The 27,975-nt window shown below is 39.6% G+C and overlaps 2 protein-coding genes and 1 long non-coding RNA gene across 12 annotated transcripts; 2 read left to right on the top strand and 1 right to left on the bottom strand.

Moving 5' to 3' along the window:
• The first annotated feature begins 156 nt into the window (after nt 1-156).
• On the top strand, nt 157-16,433 carry LOC121965540 (peroxisomal succinyl-coenzyme A thioesterase-like). 5 transcript variants are annotated; one of them, XM_088072506.1, is made up of 12 exons: nt 157-329; nt 1,720-1,821; nt 7,322-7,527; nt 7,930-8,029; nt 8,861-9,051; nt 9,539-9,702; nt 10,537-10,656; nt 10,831-10,913; nt 11,987-12,080; nt 12,216-12,296; nt 12,858-12,999; nt 13,520-13,664. In XM_088072506.1, exons 2-12 carry the CDS (start codon nt 1,733-1,735, stop codon nt 13,648-13,650), a joined length of 1,401 nt encoding a protein of 466 aa, XP_087928632.1. In that variant the 5' UTR covers nt 157-329; nt 1,720-1,732; the 3' UTR covers nt 13,651-13,664. The 5 variants fall into 5 exon arrangements, with proteins under 5 accessions (XP_087928632.1, XP_087928633.1, XP_087928635.1 ...); XM_088072507.1 differs by having other exon boundaries at nt 1,702-1,821; XM_088072509.1 differs by lacking the exon at nt 13,520-13,664 and adding an exon at nt 14,485-16,433 and having other exon boundaries at nt 157-1,821.
• Nucleotides 8,920-22,220, bottom strand: LOC148185826 (uncharacterized). 3 transcript variants are annotated; one of them, XR_015775475.1, is made up of 4 exons: nt 21,643-22,220; nt 19,291-19,494; nt 14,444-14,623; nt 8,920-9,057 (listed from the first exon to the last, which is right to left on the bottom strand). It is a non-coding gene; the product is annotated as an uncharacterized LOC148185826 (long non-coding RNA). The 3 variants fall into 3 exon arrangements; XR_015775476.1 differs by lacking the exon at nt 8,920-9,057 and adding an exon at nt 13,684-13,815; XR_015775477.1 differs by lacking the exons at nt 8,920-9,057; nt 14,444-14,623 and adding an exon at nt 18,642-18,773.
• Nucleotides 16,539-27,668, top strand: LOC121939092 (peroxisomal succinyl-coenzyme A thioesterase-like). Of its 4 annotated transcripts, none has more exons than XM_088072503.1 (12): nt 16,539-16,660; nt 18,124-18,329; nt 19,108-19,207; nt 19,298-19,488; nt 20,267-20,424; nt 22,517-22,636; nt 22,741-22,826; nt 23,392-23,485; nt 24,806-24,886; nt 25,320-25,461; nt 26,362-26,567; nt 26,699-27,668. In XM_088072503.1, exons 2-12 carry the CDS (start codon nt 18,137-18,139, stop codon nt 26,861-26,863), a joined length of 1,536 nt encoding a protein of 511 aa, XP_087928629.1. In that variant the 5' UTR covers nt 16,539-16,660; nt 18,124-18,136; the 3' UTR covers nt 26,864-27,668. The 4 variants fall into 4 exon arrangements, 3 of the variants coding, with proteins under 3 accessions (XP_087928629.1, XP_087928631.1, XP_087928630.1); XR_015775474.1 differs by having other exon boundaries at nt 16,542-16,660; nt 26,372-26,567; nt 26,699-26,831; XM_088072505.1 differs by lacking the exon at nt 26,699-27,668 and having other exon boundaries at nt 16,542-16,660; nt 26,372-26,628.
• Nucleotides 27,669-27,975: the final 307 nt, after the last annotated feature.

Below are 27,975 nucleotides of genomic sequence, written 5' to 3'. Positions count from 1 at the left end.
TCATATCATTTGTTTGTTTGTTTTTTCTTTTCTTTTGCAAATTTTCTATGAAGAGACACCTAAAAAAATTAGGTGTGTGTGTGTGTGTGGGGTGTAAATAGCCTAAAAGATGTAAATGATTAAGTTAAACTGGGCTTGCTGCGGGGCTGATTTAAGCAGTGTGAAAGTGTTTAAGATAATAAATCAGCTGATGTGACGTCACAGTCATCATGAGCTTTAACCCTTTGAATCCTGGATCTACACCTGTTTTATTTGAGCTCATTTTGAGGATTTTAAGAGATTTCTGGAAGTTTTGGACGTCTCTACGATTTTAGAGTCAATGTCTCGAGGTGTGTTGGACGCTTCACCGGCTGTTTAATGTTTCCAGGATTGGGGAAATTTCAAGGATTTAAGGACAGTTCTTGAGTTTTAGGACAGTTTTTGAATTGGATTTTAGGAAACTTTTAGTTTTTAGTACACATAGGATTTTAGGATATTTCTAACACTTTTGGATGTTTCTTGGATAACGGGACATTTTTTGGATTTTAGGTCATTTCTCAGTTTTGAGGATGTTTTTAGGATTTTAGGACATTGTTGGGATTTCACGACTTTTCTCACATTTCTAGACATTTTTAAGATTTTAGGACATTTATTGGATGTTAAGAAATTACTTGAAATTTAAGACATTATTTATATTTGAACACATTTTAATGATTTTAGGACATTTCTAAAATTTTGGGCCACAGTCCAGATTTTAAAATGTTTCAATGATTTTAGGACATTTTAAGGATTTTAGGACATTTCTCTGTTTTTAGGATGTTTTTAAGATTTTAGGACATTACTGGGATTTCAAGATATTTCTCACATTTCAAGATATTTCTAAGATTTAAGGAAATGTTTCACTAATTTCTTGGTAACTTCTTTTGATATTAAGACACTTCTAGGATTTTAGGGTATTTCAGGACATTTCTAAGATTTTAAGACATTTCTGAGATTTTAGGACATTTATTGGAATTTAGGACAATGTTCGGATTTTAACGCGTTTTAAAGACTTTAAGACACTCCTAAGACTATAGGACATTTCTAGGGTTTCAGTACATTTCTGAGATTTTGGGCCACATTTCAGATTTCACAATGTTTCCATTATTTTTAGAATTTTAGGACATTTCTATGATTTTAGGACATCAGTGTCTCAGCTGTGTCCTCTGTCGGGGGTGTGGGGGATCCTCCTCTGGCTCTTTTTTTGATCAACAAGCTCTATTTTGATGCTGTTTTATGTCTCTGACACCTTATGGAGACTAAAAGGACAAAACTATTCACAGAGTCCATCATTTTTTTAATTTTTATTTTTAAAGAGAAAATGGTTTGGGGGCCACCCGGGGCCCTATCAGGGGCCAGATTTGGCTGTATGTTGAGTATCACTGCCATAGTGAATAAAAAGGACCAAAATTGTGCTTTTTTAAATCAAAAAGCTTTAGACAAAAACATGAAACAGTTCAGAAATGCGTTGAAAGAATAACTCATATTACCCACAAACATCTCTCACTGGCCCCCATTTAAACCAGTCTAGATCCGGCCCTGCTCCTAATCTGAGACACTCCCCCCAACAGGTGCACTCCGACTCATTTCTATGATGTCCTATGGTGTTTGCTCATGTTAACATCATGTTTCCATATTGCTGAAACATGCCCTGGACATCGGCAAATCTATATTTTGTGTCAGCGTGTGTGTGTGTGTTAGCTGTGCTGCAGAGATGAGTGTGCTGAGGTGTGTATCAGGAGCGGCTCTGCGGTCAGTGCGCGTCACTATGGGACGGCTGCAGCTCTGCAGTCCGACATGCAGGTCAGTACAGCACACAAACGCTCTGAGATACACGTGATAATGCAGCAAATCACTTTAAAATGTATGCATTACAAGCAAAAGCACTGCATTCATAAAGTGTCAAAAAGTGAAACTATAGATTGTGCATAATGGCATAATGTTATTTTTGTGAAACAGAATCATGCATTTTGGGGCTATTTTGATATGTAATACTGCAAAATTACATTTTTCTTAAAAGAGCAGATGTTTCATTTGTACAATGAAAAAAGTAAAAGTAGATGCTATGAAATAAACATAACCAGTGGAGTGAATACTTACACCTATATGGAAGTGATGCATTATTATTAGTTCATCTATTTTGTTTTGTCTGAAGCTGAGTTCTGAGTTTAAGGGGCTGTGTTGGTATGTATGTATGCATGTATGTATGCGTGTATGTATGCGTGTATGTATGCATGTATGTATGCGTGTATGTATGCGTGTATGTATGCGTGTATGTATGCGTGTATGTATGCGTGTATGTATCTGTGTATGTATGCGTGTATGTATGTGTGTATGTATGTGTGTATGCGTGTGTGTGTGTGTGTATGCATGTATATGTGCGTGAGTGTGTGTATGCGTGCGTGCACGTATGCGTGTGTATGCATGTATGTGTGCATGCATGCGTGTATGCATGTATGTATGCATGTACGCATGAGTATAGCTATATTTGGTGAATATATATGTTGTTGTGTCTTACCTCGTGGAGTATTTTATCTGGAGGTGCTTCGTGTTTACTTGGTGATGTCATCGTACTGTGATGCTGGCTGGACGCCGGACTCAATAAACAAAAACTCAGACCAGTTAACCCTCTGAAACCTGGATCAACATCAGTATTCTTGTGCTGTGTTCAGACACCTTTCACAGGCTGCCCTTTGAAAACTGAGCAAAGTGATTTATTTTGTTTTTTATTTTTTAAACACGGGGGAAAGACAATGACCAACTTGGCAAGAAATGTCTAAAAGATCAAGGTAATTTTACCTAAAAATTAGTTTAAAAAAACTGTCCCTCTCTGTCTCCACACAGACAGACAGAGAGGGACAGTGTGAGAGTGCCTCGTCCTCTGCGTGTCCTCTTCACCCGCTTTACATCCAGCTCTCCTCGTCCGATGCAGCTTGCACCTGCTGAGAGCCAGCTGCTGGTTTTTGGTGCTGTTTCAGCTCTGCTGTGAGTTTAGAGGGGATTTTGGGGACACTGATGCAGCCTGATGCTGCTTGTGTGTTGCAGGACCCATAGTGTCCCCTGTGGGACGATGTATGTGCGTGTCCTTGATTCAAGTGGGAGCAGAGGTCAGAGGTCATCCACAGGACAAGTTTCTCCTCACATCTTGAGGTCAGGCAGGAGCTGCCTCTTTGGGGAGGCTGAAGGTGTCAGAGGGCATGTTTCCATTAACCCTCAAATTTGAAATTACGTATACGAAATACACAGGATGGAAACATGCCTGTTCAGAAAAAAACTCCTGTTTATCAGAAAAAAACATTTACGCTTGCATGAGGTGGTATTTCAGGAGAATTGAAAAAGCCACATATCGCAAAAACTGCAATGGAAACACTTTTTTTTGCTTTTATAGCTCAAATGATGCGTACCAGCGGGCGGCAGTAAGACGACTTTATGGATACCAACTGCCATTAAACCCAAAGAAGAAATAAAAGTACAACAAAGTCTCATGACATTTTACAAAACATGAGTCTGTATGTGAGGACAGAAGGAGATCCTCTTCACTCTGATACCAGACAAACACATCACTGAGACATTAGATCGGCTTTATTGAGCGGCTGCAATAGAAATAAGCCTGCTGATGTTTTGAACATCCATCGCCATGGTTACTGGGATGTTATCACCTGAGGAAAGTCAAGTAACATTGCTAGAGAAGTCGCATAATATCACTCAGCGGAAACACAATCATCTTGTATAGTTATTTTTACCAAAATTTTGAAAATATTGCTCAAGTTTTGCACAAATCTGTGATGGAAAGCCGTCGAATGCATGAAATCTGATGGTGAGAGCAGCGGCTGCTCGTGAGAGTCGTGCAAACACTGACAGCTCTCACCTTATCAGCTCTCTCTGCGGTCACAACATCGTCACCTCTTCATCTCTTCATCATCAGAAACTGAGCAGCATCGGGGTCACTATCAGGTCATCTGTGTTTTTGGTCTAAACCCGCTGGGGCTGTGGTGTGTTCAGATAACTGAGAGACGTGCAGAAAGCAGCAGTGAGACGTGACAGAGGACACATCGTGTGTTTTCTATCTGAATATACAATCTTATTATTAATATGTTTTATATGGAATGTGCTGCTGTCGTTTTTTATTCATGTTTTTCTTGTTCTTAGGACATGTGTTTGATGTATTTTATGGTGAAACTTGAGGCAGATTTTCACATTTCTGGACAATAAAGTTTTCAGAAATTCGTAGAAACAGACACACACGATGTGTCCTGAGTCACGTCTCAGCTGCTTTCTGCACGTCTCTCAGTAATCTGAACACAACACAGCCTCAGTGGTTTTCAGACACATCCAAAAATCTAAATTATTTGATAGAGAGCTGAACACTGCAAAGTTTCCACTGATGGTGATGAGATAAAGACGTGACGATGTTCAGACCGCAGAGCGAAGCTGCTGATGAGGGCTGACGCAGAGCTCATGAGGGGTCAGTGTTTGTGGGACTCTCAGACGGAGACCTCGGAGCAGAATGGCTGCAGTCACAGAGCTCTGCTTCCTGCTGTTTGCTCTCATCAACAACATTCACGCACAACAACTCATCAGCATCGTGGAGGAACGGGACTCTTACAGCTTCAGTCTCCCCGAGGAGGCCGACTCCTGCCTGATCTCCAGGTTTGTTGGTGAGGAGAAGCTGGTCCTGTGGAGGACCTCTGACCGCTGGTCCCCTTACACGATCTACAGCCTGAAACACTCAGACTCCGGCCCGTACCGAGAGGAGTGTTGGACCGACGGCAGAGTCACACACGACAAGACCACCACCATCATCGTCTGCAGTGACTTGAGTGGAACAACTCCTTATGCAGTGATAGCTGGAGAAACAAAGGATCTGCGATGTTTCAGAGCAGCTGACCATCAGGACGTCCTGTGGCTCAAACGTGACTTCAGGTACAAACAGGAAATATGGAGCAGAGTTTTTGGGGACAATGAGACATCAGTGATGGACGATGATGGAGGAAGATACCAAGTGGTGAAAAACACATCAGCTCTTCGTGTTTTTAACTTCACAACAAACGCCAAGACAGAGTTCAGGTGTCTGAAGATGGACAAACAGCTGTGTGCCAGCAGTCACACTGTATGGTTATTCCTGGAAAGAGAGACGATCTACGGCTCAGAGGGACAGACGGCTGTGCTGCCGTGCACTCTCACTGATTTCAGTCCTGATCAGCCGCCACGGTGGCAGATCGGCCTCAGAAAACCAAACCAGCCTGTGGACCAGAACTACTCTCTGGTGTTTTCATCACTGAGGTTAGATCACTCAGGTGTGTACGACTGTAAAACTCTTCTCAGTGAGAAAAGGTATCATCTATTTGTGTGTCCTAAATTTGGTCCTCCTGCTGTCGAGCTCTTCTCAGAGGAAGAAAACGTCACTCTCACATGCAAAGATCAGAAAAAGGGTCAGGGGTCTCCTTGGTTCTTCAAGTCAAACCGAACAGAAGGCAGAGTTGTTAATACATGGTTTGGTCAGAGACTGAGCAGAGTGAGTCAGTCTAAAGACGGGAGTTTGTTTATCTCTAACGTCTCTCTGAAGGACGTAGGAGAGTATTGGTGTGCAGTTTTGGAGAAAGGTCAATGTGTGTCATCAAGTAAAACGGTGTTACAGTACAGAGATCCGTCTGGGGTTCACTCCACCTTCTACAAAGTGAGATGGGCGGTGCTCAGCGCTCTGCTGCTGACGCTCTGTGTTGTTGTGGTCGCTGTGAACCGGAGGACCAGGACCACTTATCACTGAATTTACCCAAAAATCAGTTTTTCAGATTTGGAAAATCAGTAACTGAGTAAACATGATGCTAACCGATGCTGAAATAGAACGAGATCATGAAAATCAATTTGTAATCATTGATCATTAATTCTGTTGGAAGCCACATAAACAAAGTAAAAACCAAACAGTGTGAAAGTGCTGCGATGTTTCATAAAACCAAAGACGCTGATTTTCATTTTACTTCTAGTTCAGTCTGAAAAATGTAAATAAAAAACTAAAAAAAGTTTCAAAATATGTAGGTAGTTAAATACACAGCTGAGATCTGATTCATAATTTGTATGAAATGTGTCCGATTTTTTTCTGATGTAAATTCTGCTTTTGTTTTTATATCTTTTGTTGATTCTCTTACATCAGTTAGTTCAGTAGAAAATGAGCTGGTCACGAGAATCTCTTGAGTAAAATGAGGAGCTACAATCAGCTGAAGCTTCAGCCTGAAACCTTTTCAGCTCAGACTTTTGATTTTACTCTGAATTTAATGCCTCGATGCTTTTTGTTCTTTATTATGTGCGTTCCTCTGAGAAAACGGTTACCGAGGAGACAGACGCAGAGAAAAGTAAGAGCTCTGAGAGTAAAGGTTTGTCAGGTCAGAGGCTGACCTTTGACCCGACAGGATGCAGATGTGTGTGTATATATTGTCCATATTGTGTGTGTATTTTTTTGTGATGTTTTGGATCATGTGACTGAGTTCGATCTTGTTTGATTGAACTGATGTTTGATTTGAAATCAGATGATGATGTGATTGCTTTATTACATGTGAAGGAGTTTGACTTGTCTTTGATGCATTTGTCATTGCTGCGTGTCATCAGTGTTATTGATAGTTATTATACTCTGGACATTATCAATCAATAATCAATCGTCTCTATAATAAAGCTGAAGCAGAAACAATCAAACTCAGTCTGCAGTTTTTACTGTTTGGATAGTGATTTCTGATGTAAATGAGAATAAGCAACATATGTGCTGGTTTGTAAAATGAATGAATGAATCTTTACTTCAAACATGTAAAAACACACAAATAAAAGCAAAGTTGACTGACGGACAGGAGCAACGATGAAAAACAAAAGATAAAAAGAGGGCCTTTACAAAAACCTCCACGTCAATCTCAATAAACACAAACTCAAACCAGTTAACCCTCTGAAACCTGGATCAACATCAGTTTTCTTGTGCACACACACGCACACACACACACACACACACACACACACACACACACACACACACACACACACACACACACACACACACACACACACACACACACACACACACACACACACACACACACACACACACACACACACACACACACACACACACACACACACACACACACACACACACACACACACACACACACACACACACTCACTCACACACACACACACACACACACACACACACACACACACTCACTAGACATCAAATGTTACAGAAACAAGAACAACAAAAGTCAAAGTGTTTCTGCAGAAAAATGTCCCTCCTGATAACATGTAACTGGTTTCTCTTCAGAGGATCGTCCACCATGTCCCCTCCTGTCCCTCCGCTCCTGTCCGTCCTCCCCTCTCGGGCTCTGGTGGACGAGGAGGTGAAGGTGTTGGTGGAGAACCTGCCTCCAGGATCTCCAGTAACACTCCACTCCCTCCACCAGTCTGAGGACAGAGACTACTGGGAGGCCTACGGACACTACATCAGTGACGCCAGAGGAGCAGTGGCTGGTGGGTTCTCCTCCTCTGCACCTCCTCTTCTCCTCTTCTCCTCCTCTTCTCCTCTTCTCCTCCTCTGCACCTCCTCTTCTCCTCCTCTTCTCCTCTTCTCCTCTTCTCCTTCAAGGATTTCAAGGATGTTTGTCGGGTTTTAGGACATTTCTACGATTTTAAGTTATGTTTCTAGGATTTTCAGACAATTCTAGGATATTAGGAGGTTCCTCAGATTTTAGGACATTTTCGTAATTTGAGGACATTTTCAGGAGTGTGGGGGGGCACTTTTTTTTAAATAAACAAGCTCTATTTTGCAGCTAAACACAAAAACACCTTAAATGTTTTCTGTCTGGTCATTTTACAGCTGATTTTCTTCTTGGGTATTTTGTACATTTTGCTGACATTTTGCTGTTTTTACAGTTGCAGAAGATTTGAGTTTCGGGGGCACGTACACAGGAAGAGAACCGATGGGTTTGTTTTGGAGTATGCGTCCCGTCCCCGGCAGCCGTCAAGGCCTCAGGTAAAACGTTTCACTTCTTTGAACACAGTTACGCAACGAGGAAGCTGTGCTGATTGTGGAGGTTTTCTGTGTGTGAAGCATCCGTGTTTTCACAGATGTGGGAGGAAACTGGAAGTGCAAACTGAGGGGTGCGCGGTGGCATACAACCGCGAGGCGTTAATTTGAGTCGTCTTGTTTAACCAGTCTGCACGTGCTCCACTTGAGTTGGTTCAGAAAACGACAGACTGACTTTTAACAAACGCTAAAGGAAGAGATCACATTTCCTCCACTCTGACTCACTCACACTGACATGGTGAGGAATCCTCTTATGTTTCTGATCTTTAACCCCAAAACTCTGCACCAAGATGTCTCAGATCTCAGATCCCAGGGTCCGTGCTCAGAACAGAGGAGGTCCGTGCTTTTACTGTTTTAACTGCAACACTCTCTCTCTATATATATATGTATATATATATATACACATATATACATATATATATATACATATATATATATACATATATATATATATATATATATATATATATATGTATTCCAAGAAATGCTCTAAAATCCAAGAACTGTCTTCAAACCCTAAGAAGGTGTTACAATCCAAAAAAACGTCCTCGGCTTTTAGAAATGTCCTTCACTCCTAAAAACTTCCTAAAACCCTAGGAACAAGTATGGGGCCACTGTGACTGCCCCCTGGCCCCCTGTTCTTCTGTGGTGGCCCTTCGTTGAGTCTTTAGACTCACACTGCCCTCTGTTCAGTGACGGCAGTGACGGCAGTGACGGCGACTCGCTGCTGCAGGTTACCTCAGACTCTCACTCACCTCGCGTCTGCTCACCTGTCAGGCTGAGGAAGATGAAGGTGTGCAGCCCCCTGCTGGTCCACGTCTCCGTCTACGATGGACACGTGTCTGAGGGCTTCAGGGAGCAGCGTCCTCTGGCCTCGGCGCTCACAGAGAGGTGGTACGTGGCTCCAGGGGTCCAGAGGATCAGCGTCACAGAGAGAGGCGTGAGAGGGACCCTGTTCATACCTCCAGGTACACCTGCAGCGCCCAGAAACACACACCTGCTTTGCATTTATGCACTGCTGCACATCTTTAAATGTTTTATTTTCCTTCATTTTTATACATTTTACACACTTTCTATTTTTATTAATAATGTCAATGTGTGTCATTTATTTATTTTATCTTCCATCTTATGTTATGCTTTTAGTTTTTATCCTATTTTTATCTTACTTTTATTAGTATTTTCAAGTGGGTTTAATCCATGTAAAGTTACATTCTGCGCTTTCTGTTCTGATGTTATTTTATTTTACATGCAGGTTTTATTATGTCTTCATGTTTTTTTTCTTGTACAGCAAAGGTGCTATACAAATAAAGTTTTATTATTATTAGGATTATTATTATTAATAATTATAAGTCATTTTATAATTCATAGAATTCTTGTTATGGTGGCCTTTAAAGAGACTTTTTGCTTTATTGGGTTCTAAACTTCACAGTCTGTCTCTGTCTCTGTCTGTCTCAGGTCCAGGACCTTTCCCCGGGCTGCTGGACATGTGGGGGGCCGGTGGAGGGCTGATAGAGTACCGCTCGTCCCTGCTGGCGTCTCACGGTTACGCTTCTTTGGCGCTGGAGTATTTCGCTGCCAGTGAGATGGAGTCAGCGAACATCGAGTTCAGCTACTTTGAGGTCGGTGCTGGTTATTAATATTCCAGTAAATCAAGTGTCAAAGTCAAATTTAAAGGGGTTTTATTCTGGTGGTTGAAATCAAAAACATCTCGACACGCTTTTCATGTCACATCCTACAGCAGGGACGCTCCACTCTGCCGGGGCCACTTCTGCCTAATGACAGGGGGCCAGGGGCCAGTCAGCGGCCCCACACACGTTTCTAGGATTTAAGGACATTTCTAAGATTTTAGGATGTTTTTTTCTGGAATTTAAGGACATTTATAGAATTTAAGGACATTTCTCTAATTTTAGGACATTATGGGACTTTAGGGTTTTTCTCAGATTATAGGATGTTTTTAGGATTTTAGTATATAACAAGGATTTCACAACTCTCCTAGGATGTTTGGACATTTCTCAGAATTTAAGATGTTTCTGGGATTTTACGGTATTTGAGGATTTTAGGTCGTCTTTTGTATTTTAGGACATTTTTAGGATTTTAGGATATTTCTCGGATTTTTGGGATGTTCTTATGATTTAAGGACATTTTTTAGATTTTGTATATCTTTAGGATTTTTGGAAAATGTTTCCAAATTTCTTGCTAATTTTGGGGCCATTTCTTCTTTTGTTGGCCATGTTTTTGAAACAGATGAAGCAGCTCAGGCTTCAAAGGGTTAAAGCAGTGAAATAGTAAATGTTTGATGATGTTGAGTTTTGCTGTTGAACTCGGTGTGACTGATGTTTTCTTCATGAATTCATCGTAACACGAGGTAGGTCGCTGATAAACAGGCGCTGATATTGGGGATGAAGTGTGAAACATTTACGCTTTGGTGTAATTTGCCGTCCTCGCCTCCACAGACGGCGTTCAGCATCGTCAGGGACCATCCTCAGGTGATGGCGGACAGAGTTGGGATTTTGGGTCTGTCTCTCGGCACGGCTGTGGCCATCCTGTTAGCAGCTGAGAGCAGCGCTGTCAAGGCAAGTAAGGGACTGTGCATTACTACCATGAATGCTTTGTGTCCTGTCAGAAATAATGCACAGTCCCTAACACATGCACTTTATCTCTGAGGTTTTGTTTTTTTGGCTGCAGCCGTGTTAATGTGTTGAATGAGATGTAGATTTGGTGCTTGGGGGTGTGTCTTTGTGTTGCAGCCTCGCTGTTGTGTTTGTATCAGCGGCAGCCACTTTTATCCGCCTGGAGCGACACTCAAAGACATCTTTCACATCTTGGTCAGGTGGGCATCCAGTTATTCTGTCAGCAACATGAATCATGAAAAATTATTGATTAATATTATTTTTGAGCCAAATACTCGGATGAAGCAAGTATAAAGTACAGATAATGTACTTATTACCTGTATGAGTATCATGAGAGTAAAACGTGTCAGCGTCTGTATTTGTGACGAAGGAAAATGCTCATTTAGGTGGTTGTTTTCAATGCGTACTCTTATTTTTAAAACTGATCTGAAGCTTTATTCTGGGGCTGTTCTGTGAATTGTTTTCTAATGAATAATGAACATAAACAGGGGCGTGTCTAGGATTTAAGGACTTGGGAGGCTTAACCTGGATATGTGATGAAGAAAACACAAATTACCAAAAAAAACCCCACCCAAATTTAAAGAAATGCAATGATTTATATTCTTTCTTTTTTTTTAAATTCATTTAAATTTTTTGTGATTTTTTTTTTGTAAGTAGCTTTTTTTCTTTTTTTTTTACTTGTTTGCAATTTGTTTCCTTAACTTTTTGGGTGATTTAATAATTAAATGTTTTTTTTCTTTTTTTGGTGATTTAGTTTCTCTTTTAAAAACACTGACACTTTTTGGGCTATATAATATATATAATGGTAAAATATTGGAGATTTTTCCCCACTTTTTCCTTGTTGATTTTTTTCAAAAAAATCTTTTTAAAAACTTTTTGGTTACTTTTCTTTATTTTTGGTCATTTATTTTTCTTTTATTTAAAGATTTTTTTTTTGGCAACATTTTTTTCTCCAAAATTAAATTTTTGGCGATATTTAAAGATAACATGCCCTGTAAAACATTATGGGCTGCAGCCTTCAGATGTCCAGGCGAAATGACGCCACCGAATGAAACAACTTTAAATGAACTATAAATTTTGGACTAAAAATAACAATTTGCACTTCAACCCCACCCAATTTCAGGTTTAAACTCCACCCATTTTTGGGTAAAATTTGGCCGTATGGAGTACAGATACAGCGACAGATAATTGAGTTGGTTGAACAGATACAAACACAGATGACGGTGTATTTGCTCATCCCTAATCAGTAGTTATTAACCCTTTGTGATGGCAGGAACGCTCCGAAGATTCGCGTGGATGAGGACAACTGTGAGATCTGGCGAGACATGGTTCTGCCCATCACCGAGGATTTCTCACTCAAAGTGGACGTAAGTGCATGTTGCACTCATAAAAACCCTTAATTTTAGTCTCATGCAGGCCACTGCATTTTTTAGAATATATAAACAAATTATTTTATATTAAAGTTGTTTCTTGGGCTTCATTCTGTCTTGATTCTGTCGGAGGCGGGGAAAATAAAGTGTCCGGTGATGCTGCTGAACGGCCTGGATGATCAGAACTGGCCCACAGTGGAGTGTGCCGAGGATGTGAGTACACCCCCGACACTGAAGGGATCAATTAACACTGTTAAAAATAAATTAATAATAATAATAATAATAATAATAATAATAATAATAATAATGTTATTGTAATACAATTAATTAACTTTACTTTAATAGCCTATGCTGCCTTTAATGCAGATGAGTATTATTATGAAAAACTTTGGCTTTTTTTGTTTATTAAGTTTTTTTTTTTTGGCAATTTTATGAAGAGAAATCTTTTTTTCCCTTTAAACATTTTTGGCAATTTTTAAATAATAAATGGCAGTTTTTTTTTTAAACTTTAGGCTGATTTTTCAGCACTGGGGAGGGACTATTTTTTTAAGTTTGCCTTTAAGCAGAGATGCATACAACTTCAATTGAGTCTGTATTTTGTATTTGTTTTTCTTTGCTCCATCACAAATTGTGATTAATTTCTCCCTTTAAAGATGCCAGAAGTTATGATTTGACATTTTAAACTATTTGCTCACATTTTATTGATCAAATAAATAAATAAATAATAAACTATTAATTTAGATCAAATTTGACATTTGACCTTTGACCTTTGAGATGGTCCAGATGATGCGAGCTGCAGGGAAGGAGCACCTGCTGACCAGACTTTCGTACCCCGACACGGGACACCTGATTGAGCCGCCGTTCTCTCCTCACTGCAGAGCCAGCAGGTTCATCAGAGACAGAACGAGAGAGAAAGGTGAGTCCGGCTCCGGCAGGTGACACAGCGGCCGTGTGTTTTTATTCTGCTGGCTCAGGCTGATGGAGGACATGCAGCCTGCAGCGTGAGCTCCCTGATGATGCACTCAGTCCCTATAAAACACTCCCATATTTTCAAGTGAAACCGCCTCTCGAGGATCTCCTGGACTAATTTAGAAAGATAACCCTTTATTGATCCCCAGAGGAGAAATTCAAGTGTTGCAGCAGTTCAAGGGACAATTGGAGCCTGTTAATAAAAATGAGATTTAAGAAAGAAAACAGATTATGATGTATTCAAACGGAGGCCTGCGTTCTGTAAAGATGTTTGACAATCTTTATTTGATTGTTTGGTTTTTCTTTTTCAATTTTGACATTTTGACATTTTGACAAAAAGGCTTTTTTTTTTCTTTAAACATTTTATGGCAATTTTATAGAAATTTTGTTTTCTTTACAGAAAAAAATGACACTTTTTTGGGAATAGTTTTTCTCTATAATTCTTTCCAATTTATATTTTCATTTAGAATTTTTGGTGATTTTTGGAACATGCTGTGGTTGGTTCCCATTTTGGTCAAGCCAAGTCCAGTCCAGAGGGGTCCCCCATGATCAAAAGTGGCTCCCATATTTTAATGAAACCCTCAAAACTGAAGTATAGAGGATAGCCTTTCCAAGGAGAGTATCCTCAAAAGTTCCTCGTACCAGTCGCTCAGCGCTGGCGTGTCTTCGGAGGTCCAGAACTTGAGAAAAGTCTCTCTTGCTACACGTAAGAATATTCCCATCAACTTTCCGTTGTGAATGCTCCTCGTTTTGTCCACTTCAGCTGCCAAAACGCACCGAGGAGGCGACAGATCAAAGTCACACCCGATCAAAGCTCCTCTTAAATTCTCTCAGAGCTTCTGTATCTCACACATTTCCAGAACAGGTGAGCAGCAGAGCCACTTTCTTAACTGCGTTTAACACATGAAGCAGAACCTGGACGAGCCTGCCCCTCCTTACCGGAGAGTGATGCAATTTTTGGTCATTTTTAAAGAAAACATGCTGATTGTGAATCTTTCTAAGTGTTTCCCACTTCAGTAGAGTTAACTGTGCTATCTGTGAAGTTCTGTGATCATAAACAAGAACTTGCAGATGTTCGAACTTAATCATTTTTTTAAAAAAAGCTTTTTGTCTTGACCAAATGAAGTCGGACTAACAAGATTTACAAGTTAGAAAGAACAAGTTAACAGAGTTAAAACAGCTTCCCAAAATTACCTAAACAAAACTGGAAGTACACTTAACATAGAGATATAAACTAAACATAATTTAAGATGCATAGTTTTATTTTCGAGGCTTCAGTTTCCTAGATATTTTTACATGAAATCAACTTGTTAAAATTCTGTTTGAATTTTACTTTGAATTTAATTTAGTTTTTATCTTTTTTTAAATTTTAGCTTCTTTTAAAAACTCACGGTGTTGCAGAGCCTTTTCTCCTGTGTCTGGTGTGTTTCAGCGATGCTGCTGTGGGGCGGACGGACCAAACCGCACTCGGACGCTCAGCAGGACGCCTGGAGGAAGATCTTAGCGTTCCTGCAGCAGCATCTTTACCGCAGACCGAGGATGTGAAAGAACCGAACGCCCCCGAATCTCTGCTGAAAGCGAAAAAACAGGTCGTGTTTACACCTGAAACGCGACCACACGTCGATCGGCTCCTCGGTGCCTTTTTTCTGATGAAGTACAAAAACAATTTCAGTCTTGTGACCCTCTGAGACCAACGGGCCTGATGTCGTTCAAACACTGGAGCAGAAATGGCCCGAATATTAGCAAAAAACCCTAAAATTATCGCACAAAAAAAGAAAAGTAAAAGCAAAAATAAACAAGAAAATTACTTTTTTAAAAGGTCAAAGGTCAAACCCTGTGACCTCGTCTGTCTTATTGTTGTACTATATATTTTGTGACAAATATCTTCGGATATTTCTTGAGTTTTACGACGTTTATAGGATTTGGTAGATTTCTGGGATTTTAAGATGTTTGTATGACTTTAGGATTTTTGGAGGATTTTAGGTTATTTGTTGGACTTGAGGACATTTCTGGGATTTTAGGACATTTTTAAGATCTTTGGACATTTCTCAGCTTTCAGGACATTTCACAGATTTTAAGACATTTCTAGGATTTTAGGAAATGTCTCTGATTCTAGGACATTTTAAGGTTTTTTGGACATTTCTGGGATAAACGAGCTCTATTGTGATGCTGTTTTACGCACTCTGGCTCCTCATTGTGAACTGAAGGTCACAAACGTCCTTTTTTACAGCGAAACACTGAAACATGTTTCTGACAACATTTGGTGAGAAATCGTCAGCGCAACAAGAAAATCTCGATTCATTTTTGATCAGCGAAGCCTTGACGCAGTCGAAAGAAAAGGACGTGGGTTTTTTTCATCATCAGTCTCATGCACTCAGTTTAAGCAAATATGACAAAATGCTGATTTTATCAAAGTAACCGACTGCAGCTTTAAGAGCACCGCAGCTTGTTTTTGTCATTGGCGACACTTTAATGAGCACTGTGTGTGCTGTCACTGAACTGCTGCGAGATGATGAATGCGCCGAGTTTGATTGTGAGACATGGCGTGTTCTTTATCGTTTACTTTATGACGAAACTCCTGCTGATTGTCGAAACTTTATCGACTTTAGCGTCCACAAACCCTGAGTGAAGGACGAGCCACGAGAGGAACTTCAGGGGGTCAATAACAGAGACAGACCCGCAGGAGTCTGCAGCCAGGAGCCAAACCACCCCCGCCAGGGGACAGGTGAAGGACCTTTAGAGGATTTCAGGACGATTTTAGGATTTTGTGACATTAATCGGATTTTAGGATGTTTCTCAGATTTACATTACACAGGACATTTTAAGGATTTTGGGACGTTTTGAGGATTTGAGGACGTTATAGGATTCTAGGACATTTTTCTGATTTTATGATATTTGTCAAATTTTATACACTCTTTTTTCCCTAATTTCTATTAATAATGTCAGTGGGTTTTGTTTTCTTTATTTCATTTTCTATCTTATGTTGTGGATTTGTGCATTCAGTTTCTGTTTGTTTTTCTGACTTTTACTAGTATCATCATGTGTTTTATCCATGTGAACATGCATTTTATGTATTTTGTTTTGATTGATGATTTGATCATTGATTTGATTTTACATGCAGGTTTTATTGTGTCTTTGTGGCTTTTCATGTGAGAGACTCGCTGCATGTATTTTCTCTCTTGTAAATCACGTTGGGCTGCATTTCTTGTATTAAAGGTGCTATACAAATAAAGTTTATTATTGTTGTTATTATGATTATTGTTGGTTTTATTATTGTAATTACATTATTATTATTATTATGATTATCATTGATTTTATTTTATTGTTATTATCATTATTATTGATTAATTTAATCAGTAAACACGAATCAGACGTGACGATATTCTTAAGATCCCGCCCACTCTTCGCCACTCTGCTTCTGATTGGCTGAATCTCACATTCAACCTTAATCTCTAACCAATCCAAACAACGGAGGCAGAGGCAGGAGCCAATGAGAGTGAGAGGAGGGCGGGTTCATAGGGACACTATAAATCTTCTTTTACAGTGTTTTTTTCCTCTGGAAAACTGCTCTCTGCGGGTCTCTGCGGGTCTGTGCGGGTCTGATTCCGGTAAGGTGTCACAATATTATCATAATTATTATTATTATAACGCAGATTCGCTGTAAAAACGCTGATAACAGCTGTGAAACAGTGTCTGTTTCTTTCGATCACTGCGTAAAGATGGACTTAATCTGAAAAACCAGCGCAAACCAATGAGATTAAAAGGTTGAGATTAAAATGCAACGCCTGATGTACATTTTAAATTCAAGTTTGCAAAAGTGCGTTTTGACCTGATGTAGCCTCACGAGGAGTCCTCTGAGGTCACCCTGCTGCACGCGGATCCTGCCAGACCTGTCTGAGTTTTGTGCACTGAGACTAAGGGACTGTTCGTTATTTATGAGCGGGTAGGAGGGGGTGCTAAAAAGGGGGATGTTAAATAGATTTAAGCACTGCAAAGGGACTAGAGCTGTGCAACGTTTATCAGCTGTTTTCTGTTCATTTTACCGCCGATTCAGGGACTGTTCATTATTTATGAGGTGTTAGAGGGGTACAATAAGAGGAAGGCATGTCAAATATTTTTTTTAACTAGGGAGGGATTTGTGTTTTTTATTTTTACTCAGGGGAAGATATATACTTTTTAAATGTCTGTATTTTGTATTTATTTATTTACTAAGATGACATGACCTCCAAGCCCACAAGCCGACATGTTTGGAGGGCAAGTTTTCGTTAAAAGTCGAAGGAAAAATAAAACCTTTTCAAGAAAAAAAAAACTAACTACAAAACAGTAAAAATATACCCCAACATTTTAAAAGAAACTAAAGAAATACATAAAAATAAATAATGTCCAAACACTTGAGACAATAAAAAATGTCCATTTTTTTTTAAAGAAAAAAAAAGCCAAACCCTTTAAAAGAAAATCCACCCAAAAAATGTAAGGAAACTAAAAAATAAAAATTAAAAAAAAGAAAGAGAAAAAAAGCCTGTAGAAATCATCAAAATGTTGAAACAAAAATTATTTTTTGAATTTTCCTGAAATGTCACTAGGATATACATTGTTTTATATTAGTGTGTATTAATTTGAAGCTATTTTTAACTGCTTTGCATAATTTGGGGATTATACAATCTTATGAAAAACTTTGAAAAGCTACTAAATAAATATAGTAGAGAGTTATGTTAGTCTGAAACGTAGCAGTAGAAAGTATAATTAGCACAAAACGGAGCTTTGACTTTGCACTTCACCACATGGAGATAAAAGCTGTAAATGTGCAAAAGGTGAAAGTACTCGGATACTTCAATAAAACTTCCAGTACAACGTGTGAAAATACAGTTAAAGTCCTGCTGCACTAAAAAAAAAAAAGTGTTCAGAAAACAAAAACTATAAAAATGTATAATTAAAAAATAAATAAATATAAATTACATTAGAGAAATTAGAAAATAAGAAATAAGAAGAAGAAGAAGAAAAAATAAAGAAATATAAATAAAAAATGCAGAAAAATGTCCCTCCTGATAACATGTAACTGGTTTCTCTTCAGAGGATCGTCCACCATGTCCCCTCCTGTCCCTCCGCTCCTGTCCGTCCTCCCCTCTCGGGCTCTGGTGGACGAGGAGGTGAAGGTGTTGGTGGAGAACCTGCCTCCAGGATCTCCAGTAACACTCCACTCCCTCCACCAGTCTGAGGACAGAGACTACTGGGAGGCCTACGGACACTACATCAGTGACGCCAGAGGAGCAGTGGCTGGTGGGTTCTCCTCCTCTGCACCTCCTCTTCTCCTCTTCTCCTCCTCTGCACCTCCTCTTCACCTCCTCTTCTCCTCTTCTCCTCCTCTGCACCTCCTCTCTCTGTCTCTAATCTTAGGATTATAGGATGTTTCTCAGGGATCCTCCACCGGCACTTTTTTGATCAACAAGCTCTATTTTGATGCTGTTTTGTTCTTAATTTTTATTGTGAATTAGAAAATGGTTGAGGGGCCACCTGGCACCTTATCGGGGGCCGATCTGGCCCCCGGGCCTTAAGTTGAGTATCTCCTGAGGTTCATCAGGTGCTCGAGCACTGTGTGTGCTGTCACTGAACTGCTGCGAGATGATGAATGCGCCGAGTTTGATTGTGAGGCATGGCGTGTTCTTCATCGTTTACTTTATGACGAAACTCCTGCTGATTGTCTTTAAACACACACCGAGCCGCCTGTTTGTCCCAGAGACACAAAAGACAAACTTTATCGAAGAGTCCACAAACCCTCTGAGTGAAGGACGAGCCACGAGAGGAACCTCAGGGGGTCAATAACAGAGACAGACCCGCAGGAGTCTGCAGCCAGGAGCCAAACCACCCCCGCCAGGGGACAGGTGAAGGACCTTTAGAGGATTTCAGGACGATTTTAGGATTTTGTGACATTTATTGGATTTTAGGATGTTTCTCAGATTTAAGGACATTTTAAGGATTTTCAGACATTTCTTGGACTTAAGGACATTTTCTTCTTGGGTATTTTGTACATTTTGCTGACATTTTGCTGTTTTTACAGTTGCAGAAGATTTGAGTTTCGGGGGCACGTACACAGGAAGAGAACCGATGGGTTTGTTTTGGAGTATGCGTCCCGTCCCCGGCAGCCGTCAAGGCCTCAGGTAAAACGTTTCAGTGCTGTGAAGCTGCAGACCAGCTTTCAATATCAAAAATCAGTAACACGATTAACCGTCTTTTTCTGTACCTGTCAGGCTGAGGAAGATGAAGGTGTGCAGCCCCCTGCTGGTCCACGTCTCCGTCTACGATGGACACGTGTCTGAGGGCTTCAGGGAGCAGCGTCCTCTGGCCTCGGCGCTCACAGAGAGGTGGTACGTGGCTCCAGGGGTCCAGAGGATCAGCGTCACAGAGAGAGGCGTGAGAGGGACCCTGTTCATACCTCCAGGTACACCTGCAGCGCCCAGAAACACACACTCACTCACTGTATCCTCATCATGGTGCCTAATTAATTTTGCCGTTTGATAAACAGAGCGGCGCAAGGAGGAGCTGTGCAAATGCTCTGTACGCAGCTCTGCAATAAAATACATAAATCAATATATGGAAGAACAGTTTCACTATATGAACAAAATGCCCGTGCATGAGGTGATCGGGTGGGCGGGGCTTAAGACTTCAGACACGCCGTGGCTTCATGCATCATGTTTTCAGGTCGCCTGTCCGTCCCATTTTTGTGAAATCGATATCTCAGAAACTCAGACTTGATGAACTGATTTTTGGAGGTCAAAGGTCACTGTGACCTTGCATCTATCTCATTGTTGTAAACACCGTATCCCAAGACCGCCTTGAGAGAATTTCCTAAAATTTGGCAAAAATGTCGACTTGTAGAGGAACTGATTATAATTTGGTGGTCAAAAGTCACACTTCTCGTTTTTTCTCGTTCTCATGAATGCAGTGTCTCAAAAAGCCCTTAAGGGAGTTTCTTTAAATTTGGCACAATTGTCAACTTGGACTCAATGATATATTGGTCAGATTTTAAAGGTTGAAGGTGACTCTGACCTCACAAAACATGTTTCGGCCACAACTCAATAATTCAAATGTTAATTTTGACAAAATTTCACCATTACTCGGTGGCGTCTCATCTCAGGAAAACTGCTTATACCAGCTTTAAATAGACTTTGTTATTTTTGGTGTTTTTAAAATCTGAAACCGTGTTTTTGGTGCCTCAGGTCCAGGACCCTTCCCTGGACTGTTGGACATGTGGGGGGGCGGTGGAGGGCTGGTGGAGTACCGTGCGGCCCTGCTGGCGTCACGTGGTTATGTTTCTATGGCGCTGGAGTACATCAGGCCCACTGAGCTTGAGTCACTGGGAATGAACTATTTTGAGGTCAGTGTTGGTTTTTAACTCAAAGGGACTGTTTTTCACAGTTAATGTGCTTTTCATTCTTCATTTTTTGATAATTTTGGCTGTGTTCATAACAAAAGAAAGGACTAAAAGGAAAGTAAATGCAGACAGGACACAATTTATTAAGAGAATAAATCCCTCCCCAAATGAAAACTACAAGAAAAAAAAATAACTGGAGGAATGTCCACTTCAACAATATTCTGTCGTTCAACTCAAATCACCGTTCATCGAAAAAATAGAACATCGGAAACAGCAAAGATTTTGGGAAAAAGGGGAGTAAACATATAAACGTTTAGGGCCTGTTTGTCTCATTTTCGTCTCTTTCTTCCTTCCTGTTGTGATAACTGTGTGTGTGTTGATGCGTGTGTCCTAAATGTAGTCCAGATTGTGTATCTGAGTGTAATCAGTGAATTTGCAGCTCAGCTCCTACAATAAGTCTAAAATACACTGTGGAAACTAAATAGTTACATTCAGACTGTTCAGGTCCAAAAATGCTCCATTGAAACCCATTCAAACTGACATTTTTGATCCCACAGCCATCAGAGCAGAAAAACAGGACTTGTATTATTTCTGGGTGTCATTCTGGGCTTTTGACTCTGAATTTGTCATTTTGACTATTTTCCACCTGATGAGGTCATTTTGACCATATTTGGCATATGGAGGAAATACATGCTATTTCCACCAGGTGACCTGTCACAGTCAATGTAGCTGCTGATCACTGACATATCCCAGACTGTCAGCAGCTACACTCACACACTGACATATCCCAGACTGTCAGCAGCTACACTCACACACTGACATATCCCAGACTGTCAGCAGCTACACTCACACACTGACATATCCCAGACTGTCAGCAGCTACACTCACACACTGACATATCCCAGACTGTCAGCAGCTACACTCACACACTGACATATCCCAGACTGTCAGCAGCTACACTCACACACTGACATATCCCAGACTGTCAGCAGCTACACTCACACACTGAGGAGGAGGAGACTGGAGATTTTTTAAAAATATTTATGATTAGGACTTTTGTTGCTCAAAAAATTAAATCACTAAAACTATTACATCATAGTTATGTATATTTTTTTTAAGCTTGATTTTAAAAAGCACGTTTTGTGTGCAGAGTGTCATGAGTGTGTGTGTGATATTAAAGTGGGCCTTAACGGTTAAAAAAAGAGAAAAAATCAAACTCACCAGGGGATTCACTTAATAGTTTTGCTTTGTATCCAAAGGCCTCCACACACACACACACACACACACACACACACACACACACACACACACACACGCTGGTTGTGGATCAGCCTGCAGTCGGTCCATCAAACTCGATTTCGGGCTTTCTTTCTTCCGTCTCTCTCCTGTTTCCTCGTCTGCAAACAGAAATCTGAATCCTTCCCCAAACAATTCTCTTGTTCTCAGAGGCCACGCCCCTTCACCTGTGTGCAGCAGCACACCTGAGCAGAACGAGCGGGGCGGCAACAACAGAGAGCAGCAGGAGAGAGAGAGACATCTAAAACACTTGACAGTTTTTATTTCTTTATATTTCTTTGTGTGTGTGTGTGTGTGTGTGTGTGTGTGTGTGTGTGTCTTATTATTTACTTTAGAACAAAACAAACGAACTAATCCTTACGTATCTTTCTCCCCTCACCTTTGTTTCAAGCTTCTGTACATTTATTTGGGAAATTACAGTTGAGGAATGTTACTAAGTACATTTACACAAGTACTGTATATTAGTACAAATTTTAGATACTTGTACTGTAATATACTTATTACTCCACTGCATCTATCTGAACACTTTAGTTACTTTACAAATAAAGATTTTTGCATAAAAAAGAAACAAGAGTTAAGAAAAAATTATACTCTCTGATAAATATTTTCTTTTCTTTCATTTGTTTGAAATAATTTTGAAGTTTTAATTTTATAACTTTTATTTCCTATCTTTGTCTAATGTTTTAAAATAATTTTTAATAATTTAGAATTTTTGATTGTTTATCTTTTTTTAAAAATAATTTTTACTTTTTCTGATCTGAATTTTAATTTGAATTTCCTGCCGTCCCCTCCTGCACAGACTGCGTTTAATATCATCAGGGACCATCCTCAAGTGCACCCGGACAGAGTTGGGATTTTCGGCCTTTCTCTCGGCTCGATCGTGACCGTCGCATTGGCGGCTGAGAGCAGCGTCATCGAGGCGAGTAACGCATCAGAAATATTTTGGAGTTTCTTCTCTTTTACTTTGAAAGTGTGGCTGCTGGCCCAGATACAGAATGTGTGTGTCGTTGTGTTTCGCTGCAGCCTCGTTGTTGTGTTTGTGTCAGCGGTAACCACCTTTACCCACGCGGAAAAACGCTGAAAGAACTCCATCACGCCATGTTCATCAGGTACTCAGCATCAGAGAAACTTTATTGATCCCAGAGAGGAAATTCTGGTTCATTATAGTTGCTCAGATGTCAGCAGAGAGAATTATAACAAGTAGAAATAAGCACCAACACCAGTGTATAAGAGCATAAAATATAAAATACAGTAAGAGAAAACAACTGGCACAGGATGTACATATTTAAATATACATATTTTTTAAAAGTATGTAAATATGCTCAGTATGTGAGCGTAAAAATATAAATGTAAAATACCAAAATATACAAAATATACAGCGTGTAACATGTTAAATGGTCACATTTAAGAATTCTGGACATTTGTGTGAGGAGTGTTGTGGTTGAAATATAAATATTGCATGAAATATTGCAGTGAAGACAGGGACATAAAGACTTATTGCACTTTAAAAACCATATTGCACATTTGAAGTAATAATGAAAAATGATGGAGTGTGACTGTAACTGTAGGTGAGTGTGTGTCAGTCCTCACGCTCTGAGGGAGGAGCTGCGAAGATTCAGGTTATGATATAAATGAAGCACAATAAATGATGTAAACAGTAACTTGTGATGGCAGGGACGCTCACAAGTTACGCGTGGACGAGAACAACTGTGAGATCTGGCGATACATGGGTCTGCCCGTCAACGCCGACCTCTCACAGACGGTGGACGTAAGCACATTTTGCACTAACAACAAATTTTATTAAAATCTCACACACAACAGACCCATTTCTAATTTCGAATGTGTAAAAAAATTCATATTTTACTGGGCTTAAAATACCTCGTGCACGTGCTAAACTACTACTCTAAACTACTGAAGACCACTAAAATATTCAATTGTGAAGTTAAATTAAGTATTGTAATAAAGTTAAATCAAGTATTGTAACAATAACGTTATATCAAATACTCTTATGACAAAGCTTAATAAAGTACATTTATAATAAAATAAATATAGTACTGTTATAATGTTTAAGTATTTTTATAATAAAGTAAAATCCAGTATTGTAACTATGAATTTACCTCAAGTACTGTTATAATAAAGGAAAATAATGTACATTTATATTAAAGTACAATCAAGTACTGCTGTTACAAGGCTAAAAAAGGGTTCATTTATATTAAAGTAAAAACAACTACTCTTAAAATAAAGCTAAATAAGGTACATTTATATTAAAGTACTGTAATGATAAAGTTAAAGTATTTTCATAAAAAAGTTAAATAAAGTACTGTTATAATGAAGTAAATGAGCATGAGTTAAAGTATCTTTAGAATAAAGTTAAAGTACTGCTATAAAGTTAAAGGGTTTTTATAATAATGTTAAAGTACTGCTATAAAGTTAAAGGGTTTTTATAATAACGTTAAAGTACTATAATGATTAAATTAAATACTGTACTGTAATAATATCGTTAAAGTATTGTCTTATAAAAGTTATTATTTTATAGTGAAGTTAAATAAAGCACTGTTATAAAGTTAGTGTTTTTAGAGTAAGGTTAAATTAAGTACTATAATGATTAAATTAAATAGTGTACTGCAATAATATAGTTTTAATATTGTTAAATAAAAAAGTTAAAATATTTTCATGATAAAATTCAATACAATACTTTTATAACGAAGTTAAATAAGCTACTTCCATAATACTTTTAACATGTTTTTCTAATAAAGTTGGAAAAAGCACACAGTTATGATCAAGTTAAATCAAGCATTGTTAAAATAACGGTAAATTAAGTACTTTCATACTAAAGTTAAAGAATGGATTTTATAATAAACAATTAAAAATAAAAACTAAAATTTTGGTGCAGGTAAAAAATGGCACATGTAATTGAAAACAGAAATATTTTGAGCCCTGTTTAATATCCAACAAGATATCTGACTGGAGGCCTGTTTTGTGGTTATTTGTCTATTTTTACCATCGCTGTAAATAAATGTACAAAGATTTATGTTTCACCGTCACAACAATGTGATTCGTGATAAAACGCTCATTATTTCTGTTGGAGGTGGGAAAAATAAAGTGTCCGGTGATGCTGCTGAACGGCCTGGATGATCAGAACTGGCCCACAGTGGAGTGTGCCGAGGATGTGAGTACACACACACACACACACACACGCACACACACACACACACACACACACACACACACACAAAAACAACAAATAATCGTGAAAGATAACCCCGAAATCAGTACTGATGAAAAATGATCGCGACAAAAGCACCGCCATCTCTTTTTTTCTGCTGCATTTGGATGCGTTTAATACTTTTAACCCCAAGAAAATTGATTTCTGTCAAAAATACGGTTAAAAAGACAATAAGCAACTTTGCCGAAAATTAGTAGATTCGCAAAAATTTATGTTTAAAAAAATCTTGAAAAAAAATGTTAAGCTATAGGAATAAATATCATATTTTTTTCCAAAAGTATTATAATTTTTAAGCATTTTTTGAAGGTTATTTTCCTTTTTTCTGGCTTTTTTTGTTTGTCTTTTTGTTTGTGTGAATGCTGCCTTTGACCCTCAGATGGCGCGGATAATGCGAGCCGCGGGGAACGAGCACCTGCTGACCAGAGTTACGTACGCGGGCACCGGACATCTGATCGAGCCGCCGTTCTCTCCTCACTTCAGATCCTCCAACTTCAGAAAAGTTGAAACTGGACAGAAAGGTGAGCGCTCTCAGGATGGACTCTTTTATTTACTATTTATGATTTGTTTTTGAGTGGGGTCATAATCCATAATCCTCTTAAATGCAGTTTACATGAGAAGATGGAACCATAAAAAGTTTTTTTTGCATGAAAAATGATGCATAATTATAAAAAAAAGTTGCCATAATTTTCTTATTAATCCCGTCATTGTTTCAGCTGCACTTGTTTATTTTCATATTTTTTATCTTCTGCGCACAAATCTGAATTTATAAAGTAGTTCTAATCGAATAAAAGTAGTGGAGTAAAAAGTACAATATTTCCCTCTGAAATGTAATGGAGAGGAAATGGAAAATGAAATGAGATTAAAATAGTGAAGCTGCATTAAAGTAACCTCAGATCTGTGCTAAGTTAAGTACTTGAGTAAATGTACATTATTACTTTCCAGCTCTGGAAGGAAAAGAAGTTACAGTAACTTGGATCAATTCAACAAATACAGCAGTATTTAGTGATCCAGTTATTAAAATTACTCTAAAACCAAAACTAAATAGGATTTAACGACATTAATGCATTTTTTAATCTTCCTCAAATATAAAATATTTTTCTTTGAGCTGGACAAAAATTTGTGGACTGAAACAGCAAATGTTTTTCTCTGATCTCGGTCAGAGCGCTCTGGACCACTCGGAAAATGTTCTCCGACTCAGAGAAAAGCAAAAACAAGAAAACACAGTGAATCTGTAAAATCAACGGGTACGAACACAACGAGAACAAATGCGAGCAAAAATAAGAGCAAGTTTGTTCTTTCTTGTTTTTTTTTAAATACTTGAGGGCAGCTGTTTAAAAAAGTACATATTTAAATGATGTGAAACGTATTCTGCCGCTGTGTTCATCTGAGTGTCGCAGACTTTCTGTTAAATATGAAAGTGTGTTTCAGCGATGCTGCTGTGGGGCGGACGGACCAAACCGCACTCAGACGCTCAGCAGGACGCCTGGAGGAAGATCTTAGCGTTCCTGCAGCAGCATCTTTACCGCAGAGCGACCCTCACGGCCAAGATGTGAAACCATCACAGACCACGTGCAGGTCGCCCCCTCGCCGAGGCGCCTGCGTTCATACCGTCAGTGCTGTTTTGGTAAATGATGGCGTCGGGTTGGTTGTTTCGGTCAAATTGTTTCTGTATTTTCTTTTTTGAATCTGTTTCATTATCTGTAAGCTTTAACTGTGAGATGTGGCTTCATGTGACTGTTTCATTAATGAATGCAGACGTGGATGTCTGGACTCCATCCATCCATTTTCTTCCGCTTATCTGGGGTCGGGTCGCAGGGGCAGCAGCCTAAGCAGGGAAGCCCAGACTTCTGTGTGAGACATAGTCTCTGCAGCGTGTCCTGGGTCTTCCCCGGGGCCTCCTACCGGTGGGACGTGCCCTGAACACCTCACCAGGGAGGCGTCCTAGAGGCATCCTAATTAGATGCCCGAGCCACCTCATCTGACTCTTCTCAACGCGGAGGAGCAGCGGCTCTCCTCCGAGCTCCTCCCAGATGACCGAGCTTCTCTAAGGGAGAGCCCAGCCACCCTACGGAGAAGCTCATTTCGGCCGCTTGTACCCGCGATCTTGTTCTTTCGGTCACTACCCAAAGCTTGTGACCATAGGTGAGGGTAGGAACGAAGATCGACCGGTAAATCGAGAGCTTTGCCTTTCGGCTCAGCTCCCTCTTCACCACGACAGACCGGTGCAGAGTCCGCATTACTGCAGACGCCGCACCGATCCGCCTGTCGATCTCCCGCTCCATCCTTCCCTCACTCGTGAACAAGACCCCGAGGTACTTAAACTCCTCCACTTGGGGCACGACTTCGTCCCCGATCCGGAGAGGGCACGCCACCCTTTTCCGGCTGAGAACCATGGTCTCGGATTTGGAGGTGCTGATTCTCATCCCGGCCGCTTCACACTCGGCTGCGAACCGATCCAGTGAGAGCTGAAGGTCACGGCCCGATGAAGCCAACAGGACCACATCATCTGCAAAGAGCAGGGACCCAATCCTGAGGTCACCAAACCCTGAGGATTTAAGTCCTGTCTGGACTTATGATTTTAAAAAACATAATTTTTTTACTAAACACCATATATGCACTGTACATACAGAGCTCACTGAATATAAAAATATTGACACTATCTTTGCTTTTTAACAGCTTCGTTTGGGTAAAGTGGGGTTTTTACACGGATTAAACGAATCAACTTTCCAAACGCTTCAGTCTAATTTCTTTTTAGATTTTATAAAAAATGTATTATTCAAACAGGCTTTATACACATTTTTATCATGACATTTCCAGGACTTTTCCAGGACTTTGAGGCAAACTTTGAATATACTCCTTATTGGGTTTTTTTTATAACAGCTTTTTTTGAAAAATGAAAAATGATGAATTTAGAACTGAATATCTGAATAGAACTGAGGGACTGTTGGTTATTTATGAGAGAGGACAGAGCGGTGCAAACAGGGGGAGGCATGTCAAATTAATTTTAAGCACTGGGGAGGTTTTTGGCTTTA

This window comes from Plectropomus leopardus, chromosome 22, assembly GCF_026936395.1.
Source record: "Plectropomus leopardus strain MGB_pleo_1.0 chromosome 22, ASM2693639v1, whole genome shotgun sequence".
Lineage (NCBI taxonomy): Eukaryota > Metazoa > Chordata > Actinopteri > Perciformes > Serranidae > Plectropomus > Plectropomus leopardus.
This window is presented reverse-complemented; position numbering and strand designations above follow the sequence as displayed.